This window comes from Tachysurus fulvidraco, chromosome 1 (genome assembly GCF_022655615.1).
Source record: "Tachysurus fulvidraco isolate hzauxx_2018 chromosome 1, HZAU_PFXX_2.0, whole genome shotgun sequence".
NCBI lineage: Eukaryota > Metazoa > Chordata > Actinopteri > Siluriformes > Bagridae > Tachysurus > Tachysurus fulvidraco.
Genome location: NC_062518.1, coordinates 1,955,766 through 1,965,189, shown reverse-complemented (window position 1 = coordinate 1,965,189; position 9,424 = coordinate 1,955,766). Strand labels below are relative to the sequence as shown.

The 9,424-nt window shown below is 42.0% G+C and overlaps 1 protein-coding gene across 1 annotated transcript in view; it reads right to left on the bottom strand.

The window, feature by feature from the left end:
• Positions 1 to 4,930: 4,930 nt before the first annotated feature.
• The window catches only part of itfg1 (integrin alpha FG-GAP repeat containing 1), a 137,271-nt gene continuing 132,777 nt past the window's right edge, over positions 4,931 to 9,424 (bottom strand). The window contains exon 12 of the mRNA XM_047815298.1: positions 4,931 to 5,552. Coding sequence (XP_047671254.1) covers positions 5,493 to 5,552 — 60 coding nt within the window. The 3' untranslated portion in view covers positions 4,931 to 5,492. The remainder of the gene's footprint in view (positions 5,553 to 9,424) is intronic.

Genomic DNA, 9,424 nt, shown 5'->3' with positions numbered 1-9,424 from the left:
AATTCTACAGGAAGAGTAACCTAGTTGAGATACCTAGGTGAGATACCTAGAAGAGTTCTACAGGAAGAGTAACCTAGTTGAGATACCTAGAAGAATTCTACAGGAAGAGTAACCTAGTTGAGATACCTAGGTGAGATACCTAGAAGAGTTCTACAGGAAGTAAAAAATGATTATGTCTTATCCTGGTCAGTGCAATGAGTGTACTAGTGAGACCACTGACCCAAGGGAATGAGAAGACACCAGTTCATCACAGAACACCACACCTATCTGGAGCACTTTAGTAGAGCTCAGATATCTACCACTATGTTGTAGGATCTCAGCGGACAGAAAATTACCCGGAAAAAAAAATCTTGAACCATGAAACAGTGAAGTGTTTTCTGCTGTATGAATTGTTGTCATCCGTTAGGGCACGTTCAGTATTAGGTCTTGCATCAGAAAAACGTCCATCCTTTCACCACCTGGCTGTCAGTTCAAATTCCCTTGATGCCAAAGCCTTTTGTGACCAACAGCCGAGAGCTAAACTTGGTAGGAGGGACAATACAAAATACTTACTGACATCTTGTCGTTGATTTTCATGCAAATCTTTTAATCAAATCGGAAAACTGTTCCACATCATGTGACTAACAGCTCAGGAGCCAAATTTAGAGATGGGAGATCGATGACACATTTGGCTTTTCATAACTAAAGACCAGCGCAGCCGCTGGAGGGAGGAACAGCTTTAAACACAAACCATCAGATGGCTCTGGAAATGTCTCCACTTATTTGCTGTTACAACAGTAGCCATATTTATCATTAAACCTCACAGCTCTCTTCCTGGAGACCTCCTTATTTCTATTCAACCACATTCTGTTCTTTCTAGGTCAGAAAGATTGTATGCCTAAATTTTATGCTGCATTATGAGCGGCCAGATAACAATAAATTAATAATAATAATAATAATAATAATAATAATAATAATAATAATAAAATATGTTTTAAGTTCAATGTCAATCACTCATGTCACTGATGCTCTAATTTAAACAGATGTGGTTGCCTAGGCAGCAAACCATGCCCACAGACAACATCCACACTAGGACCATGCCTCCTGGGAAGACAGGAAAAAAACATCTTCTTAAAAATTTGGCCACAAGCTAATATTCATTCAATTATAAAGGTGAAAAAAAGAGAGGGAGATATTTGAGATGAACTGTCTACACTGACGGGGGGCACGGTGGCTTAGCGGTTAGCACGTTCGCCTCACACCAACAGGGTTGTGGGATCGATTCCCACCTCCACCTTGTGTGTGTGGAGTTTGCATGTTCTCCCCGTGCCTCGGGGGTTTCCTCTGGGTACTCCGGTTTCCTCCCCTGGTCCAAAGACATGCATGGTAGGTTGATTGGCATCTCTGGAAAATTGTCCGTAGTGTGTGTGTGTGTGTGTGTATGTGTGTACTTGGCATGTTTTTGGAAGGTGGGTGAAACCCAAAGAACCTGGAGAACCATGTGGGAAACACACAAGGATATAAGAGAACAGGAAGCTCCATGAAGAAAGAAATCTGAGGAAGCTGAGAAGCTCAGGATTGAGTCGATGATCCTAAAACAGTGCAGCAACACCATCCATTGCACCACCGTGCTTTAGTATGTTACAGTACGTACTCGAACTCCGCCGACGTTTACTAGTAAAATTTAATGTACTGCCTCGGCAAGTTCGGTCTCTACACAGTGCTTGTTTTTCATCAGTTCTCCACAGAATGTCGCGACACACAGCTGGAGCGACCTTCTTCCTTTCACCGGCACTTTCATAGGCATCAGTTTTGATTTAAAAGAAAAATCACAGGAGCAGAAATATTCTCACTGGGTTGGATAAGCGCCTAAACTTTTGGAAGGATTCCTAGGGAAATGTGGTTAGTTACATAAGGATTAAACAGATACGTCTCTATTAATATAATATGGAGTTAAAGCTCGACCATCGTAATAGAAATAAAGCACAGATGATCGATAGATTAGCAGTTTAAAGAAAGCTTACATCTAGATAGTGAATGTTTGGGACAGTTTTTTTTTAGCCCAGTAATAATTCCACTTACATTTAATGACATCACTCAAGCTTCAAGTTGATCCAGTTGTAAAGTATTTTATTAGAATACAGTTTAGAAGTTACAGATGTGTCATGGACACCACAGACCCTTTTTTAGTTACACCATTCATGCTGCCACAGACCACTTTAACCACAAAGGGCACGTTGCTACTCATTAATATGTTTAAGAGTCGGATTGAAAATACATCATTTAGGTATTTTTGCTACCCGGTTTGATTTGGTGTCACACTGCAGGTTACGACGTCCTCCTGAAACACGTTTCTTCATTAGATGGAAGTATCAAAGTGCAATAATTTGCTAAATAGAGTAATATATAGATAAGTAGTTGAAATCCTTCTGCAAGTCATGTTCGCTGTTTATTTGTCTTGTTTAGTTCATCGTTTTCCTCGACACACGGGATTTCTGCTACACTACAGCTCCAGGGTTTGCACAGGAAACCATTTAATGGACTAAACACTGCACAGCACCCTAAGGGTACCACATATGTAGTGTTTAGTCTGTATGAATGGAATCCTGATGTGTTCCCAACCTCGCTACGGTTCATTAGGCAAGTAAGAACACAACATTATTTTTGTGTGCGCGCTGCTAAAATGAGCCACGAGGCCAGACTGGTCTAAATAACAGAGCTGTAGCGTGGCTGAAATCACCTGCCGACAAAATAGTGAAAATAACGTCCGGAAATAAACCAGGGTAAAGTAATCATTCTTATAATGATCTAATTTTATCTGCAAATCTCTGTGCAGGCTCAGGGTTCTACATATGAAGAGAGAGAGAAAGAGAGAGAGAGAGAGAGAGAGAGAGAGAGAGAGAGAGAGAGAGAGAGAGGGAGGGTGTAGAGAGAGAGTCGTATATAGGTGTGAGGGAGGGGAGAGAGCGTGTGTGAGAGCGCATGTGTGGGGGAGAGAGAGAGAGCGCACGACCAGAGAGAGCATCGCGGAAGAGGGAGGGGCGCGAGAGCTCGAACGCGCCCCCGCTCTCTCGGATCTCGCGCCATACTCTTGTTTCTCTCTCTCCTCCAGTTTCTCCTCTCTCCCTCTTTCTCCATCTCTTCTTCTTTCTTTTCTCTCTCTTCTCCTCCTTTCCTCCTTCTCCTCCCTCTCCTTTTGCTTTTTCTCTCCGCCTCTTTCTCTCTCTCTCCTCCTTTGTTCTTTTTCTTCTCTCCTTTCTCTGTCTTTTTCTCTTCTCCTCTCTTTTTCTTTTTCTCTCTCTCTTCTCCTCTCTCTCTCTTCTCTCTCTCTATCTCTCTCTCCTTGGCTCTCTCTCTCTCTCTCTCTTCGTTTTCTCCCTTCTCTCTCTCGCTGCTCTCTCCTTTCTCTCTCTTTTCTCTCTTCTCTCTCTCTCTCTCTCTGTCTCTCTCTCTCTGCTCTTTTCTCCTCTCTCTCTCGCTCTTTTCTCGTCTCGTTCTCTCTCTCGTTTCGTCGCTCTCTCTCTCTTTCGCCGTCTCTACTTTCTCTCTCTCTCTATTACTTTCTCTCTCTATCTCTCTCTTTAGAGAGAGATATTATAGAGAGTGAGAGAGAGAGAGAGAGAGCGCAAACCAACCGATAGCTGTGAAAGAAGCCCAAATGTTTAGAGTTCTATTATAATGCAAGGGCTCCACAATAAACAACAAAAACATATAAACAAACAACAACAACAACAACAACAACAATATGAATCTGTAAGAACTGACCAATGCAGCATGATGAAACCCAGTCACAAGATGAATAGCTAAAAAATAACACAGTTAGAAATCACCAACAATACGAATGACACCGTAGTGTTAATAACAGGTGTATTAGTCAGAAACGAGCTCCACAGGAACAGCAGGTGATTCAGTAAGGCAGGAGTGTGGAAGCTGGGGTAAAAGTGAGACTGTGTGCTATAAGGATGTGACATTCTGCACTTTATCATCAATTAACAGGAATCTTTCACACTCGCTGAAAAATCCCATCCGTATCTCATGACCAAGTGTTTCTATTGCAGCTCACCCGACAGAATGGTGTTTGTTTTATTATCTACAAGTCGAGGCTAAATGGATGTCTGTTTGGAACAGAAGGAATGATGGGTAATAACCTGCATGAGATTCCTTCATATTGTCATTTTGCACTTGAGTAGATACGCTTGTCCGGTCGGACCTCGTCCTGTCCGGTCGGACCTCGTCCTGTCCGGTCGGACCTCGTCCTGTCCTGTCGGACCTCGTCTTGTCCGGTTGGACGTAACCGCTGAGCATGAAAGCATTCTTAAAAGTAAATTTGAGCCAAATATGATACGGAAAGTCTTAATTATGGCCATCAAAATATGTCTGTTATCTAAATCCTGTATCGCACCGAAGCCTCGAGGCTAACGAAGATAAACATGCAAGTTCTAGTTACGCCTTTCTATCTAAAAGCTAAACCTCGTTCTTATACGGGTTTCGTTTCACAGCACTAATGATACGACAAAGTCTGAAAGCTAATTATTTTTGTTTCGAACGATTATATTTTAATTAGCTGTTTTTTTTATACGGAGATTTATAAAATCGGCTGTTTTATCGGGCCGTTCGTGTACGGATGATGTTAGAACCCGATACTGAAACGGCGGCCGTAAGACGACATCGTAATAGCAAGTCTGAGTGCAAAACGAATCGACGACAACACAACAATCAACACACACACACACACACACACACACACACACACACACCCCTTAACTGACTGTAGATCACCTGCCACAGAGGAAAGACGAGTTCTTATAGAAAGCCAAATAAAGTACAAAAGAAAAACGGTTTACGACGCGTTTGTAATGTTTACGACGAATAAAAATACCGTAGCTAGGTATTTATATCGTTATATTTTGTATTTATTTGCTAGGAACGAAAAAAAAACCCGAAACATAGCGAAGGAAAAAATGTTGAGTTTTATTCCTAGATATTGAAAAGCAGACCAGAGGAATATGACTGATGCGGTTATTCTTTTAATGCGAGTTAAAACAAATGTGAAAAATAAAGACTGATCTCTCACAACTGGACCCTGGGATTTTTCTTTTGTCCAAGAGAGACATTTTTCCCTTTTGCGATGTCAGAAAAAAACAAAAAAACAAACAAACAAACAAAAAAAAAACACATTTAACATAACACTTTATGCCAAAAGGACGAATAAAATGGCACTGAAACATTCCTTTGCTTTTTGTGGAAATCTTCGTCTATAAGCACGTACAGTGATGTTCAAGTAATCGTCCGTCACACGCGAACACGAGAGGAAAAAATAAAAAATCACGAATGATTCAGAACGGCAACATTTCCCAAAATCACACGAGTTCAATAACATTCGGAAGATAAACAGATAAAAATCATCGCCGGTGGGGAAAAAAAAACGTCGAATAAATTAATAAATAAACAAACGATCCAGTGAGATGAATAATGAAGACTGAATTTTTTTTCCCTTGATGCAATCCGGTTCCTCACATGGCGTCAAAGTGGAAGCGATGAGCTTCTTGTCTCTTCTCACGGTCGTCTGCTTTCTGCAACACAACCCATAAGGACACTGTTTAATACAATACATCAGTCATCATATACATCATAATGGTTTAACAAAGAGTTTGGTGAAGAAAAAAAAGAACCCGGTAGAATTTCTGCGAATCTGAACAGGGTGGGGGGGCACGGTGGCTTAGTGGTTAGCACGTTCACCTGGGGTTCGATTCCCACCTCCGCCTTGTGTGTGTGTGGGAATGTTCTCCCCGTGCCTCGGGGGTTTCCTCCGGGTACTCCGGTTTCCTCCCCCGGTCCAAAGACATGCATGGTAGGTTGATTGGCATCTCTGGAAAATTGTCCGTAGTGTGTGTGTGTGTGAGTGAATAAGTGTGTGTGTGCCCTGTGATGGGTTGGCACTCCGTCCAGGGTGTATCCTGCCTCGATGCCCGATGACGCCTGAGATAGGCACAGGCTCCCCGTGACCCGAGAAGTTCGGATAAGCGGTAGGAAATGAATTTACGGCATTTAGCAGACACCCTTATCCAGAGTAACTTGCAACTGAGGGTTAAGGGCCTTGCTCAGGGGCCCAGCAGTGGCAGCTTAGGGGACCTGGGGTTCGAACCCATGTCCTTCCGGTCAGTAGCCCAACACCTTAACCACTGAGCTACCCCATCCCTTTGTACCGGATGCTACAACAGCTACGTTACTAACGAGAAAAAAGCTGCTTATAGCTGCTAGTGCAGCATTATATAGTGTAACTGATTAAATACTCGTACACAGACAGAATGTTAGCAGAAATGACATGATTTGATATCACCATGGACTCAGATACAGTATGTGGGTAAGAAAACGCTCCATAAAATAAAACGGGTCTAAAAACGTTAAGTGTAATTACGGTGCCATATGCTTAGTATCTTGCTTGTTATTACAAACAAATGACCAAACCGAATCACAACCTTTCACAAGTTAGTGAACTTTGTAAACATTATGCACACGGACAAGTTCCAGTAAGCTTCCTGTAAGCTGGGTTTAGACCGAGCGACTTCAGCAGGATTTTCAGATTATTACTCGGCCACGATGAACGAGATGCCAACAGAATCTTGGATGGGAATGTCTTCGACTACATTTGGAATAAGAGCGACGTTGTGTACGGTTTTTTTGTGAAACGTTTCTTTCAATTGTCGCTTGTAACGTGCGGGTCAGTGTGAGAGCGGACAACCGCTTTAGAAAACACTGCGTGGTGCTTTAATGGTGATAAAGCTGCACGTGTTCGCCATGAACAGCTACGAAAACAGCACACAGAGCTCTTTCTTGAGAAACACACACACACACACACACACACACACACACACACACACACACACACACACACACACACACACACACACACACACACAGAGAAAGAGAGAGAGAGAGAAAAAGAGAGAGAGTAGAACTCATTACACAGACAATGGAACACTTCACAGCAGCATAAAACCTCTGGGTGCGATCACTGATATATCCTGAACCAGACACACTCTGTCTCGCGCTGATAAAACACAAGCCGCGCGAGTGTGTGTGCTGCCGGTGTGTGTGTGTGTGTGTGTGTGTGTGATTATTGTCTGCCTCAGCCGAAGTAAAATAGGTGTCTATTCTCAGCTGGGACGAACTGATTCACACCTCGCTCACTCGCTCGCAGGTGCGCGTGTGGGTTTCGTCTTCCTTAGTCAGCAAGGGTCATCGTGGTGTGTTTTTTTTTTTTAGACGCAATGAAGTATTTTTCCCGCCTAAAAGCATGCGTCTGAATAAACTAAATAAATAAATAAAGACATATTTTAAACTAAATACAATAATGAAATACCTTTAACATCCATACTGTACATGCTACAATATTACGATTATAAAAAATAATCTGAATCACTTCGGGTTAGCACGTTCGCCTCACACCTCCAGGGTCGGGGGTTCGATTCCCACCTCCGCCTCGTGTGTGTGGAGTTTGCATGTTCTCCCCGTGCCTAGGGGGTTTCCTCCGGGTACTCCGGTTTCCTCCCCCGGTCCAAAGACATGCATGGTAGGTTGATTGGCATCTCTGGAAAATTGTCCGTAGTGTGTGAGTGTGTGAGTGAATGAGAGTGTGTGTGTGCCCTGTGATGGGTTGGCACTCCGTCCAGGGTGTATCCTGCCTCAATGCCCGATGACGCCTGAGATAGACACAGGCTCCCCGTGACCCGAGTAGTTCGGATAAGCGGTAGGAAATGAATGAATGAATGAATGAATCACTTCAATAGGCATTTTTCCGTTATAAACAACTTTCATCCGTCTATACATACAAACGCTGACTCAAAGATCCGCTTCATAAATTCGACTCAAAGATTCAACGCATTTGAATTTTACCTCAGGATAAAAATAACTATTTTTAATGCAGTAAGAAAACTGTTAAGATTATCAGGTGTCTGTACATTTCTTTAATAACTACAATACTAACTATCAATATCTAGATGATATATTTATATTCTAGTTTAATTCTAGCTGCATGTAGCTAATAGAACTAGCTAGTTTTCCAGCTACGTCGATCGCTAAGCGTTAATAGAACGTTCGGAATCCACCTCAAACCTTCCAACAAAATAAAATAACGCTTTTATGTTGGTTGATATTCAGTTGTTTGTACGTTAAATGTCGTAAATATATTAAGGTTTTAATCATTAACTAATTAATAGCTAAATTAAATCCCTGTCGGGTTAGCTAACTCCAGCTAGCGGGTTCTTCACACTTATACAAATACACAAGCAGGTATTCACCTTATTAAGAACATTTATCCTTTGTGTTTTGCAAAAATAAACATACCACATTGTTAAAATTATTTATGGTTCATTTTATGCTGTAGGTTATTAAGTACAGTATTTCCGCACTATAAGGCGAACCTAAGAGCCTTAAATTTTCTCAAAAATCGGCCGTTGCGCCTAATAACCTAGTGCGCCTTGTGTGTGCACCGAGTTCCAAAAATCTGTAAAAATGTCACCGTGCGACTTTGGTAAGCGCTCTGCTCGATTGACTGTCGGAAACCGTTCCATTCCCGCTGACACAGGGACGTTAATACGTACACTATGTGCGCTGGGAGCGATAAACCAATCAGAGGACATTAGCGTAATACGTACAGTAACGTACGCTTACCCGCCGCCACAGGGGGGGGCAAACCCTACCTGTAGAATAACCAGTACGTTAACTACCGGATATGTTGTACAACAAATTGTTTCTTCCTAACCATCTATGTGCTTCCACACTCCGGTCCAGTAGGTGGGCGGTAAATGCACCTCAAGAAGTCGGTTTGGCCATCTCCGGAAATAAAATCCGATTCTTAGATGAGGACGGTGTTGATGGATTTGTGGGAGGAAGATTGATGAAAAAATAGTGTGTGTGTGTGTTAAATATAGAATAAAGTTCAACTAAACTTACTGTTTTGCTTCTGTTACCTTATTTTGTGGACCGTATGTTTTAAGGCATGCGCCTTATATCACGGTGCTCCTTATAAAACGGTGCGCCTTATAACACGGTGCGCCTTATAACACGGTGCGCCCTATAACACGGTGCGCCTTATAATACGCTGCGCCTTATAATACGGTGCGCCTTATACACACGATGCGCCTTATATACGGTGTGCCTTTATTAGTGGGTTAAATACAGAAATAGACCCCGTAATTGAGACTGCGCCTTATAATCCACCTTATGGTGCGGAAAATACTGTACTTTAGTTTATATGTAGTTTTATAATTTATTTATGATGATAAGGAACCTTAACGTAAAGTGTTTCCCTGTATAGCTTAAGAAAAGGAGGACATAAGACATAAAAAGACGTTATATATATTTATAGTATGTGCTGCAGTTTAGATTTTGTAATATTTACCCTCTACAACGTTTGTATGAAATGCATTAAAAGCTGTAAATT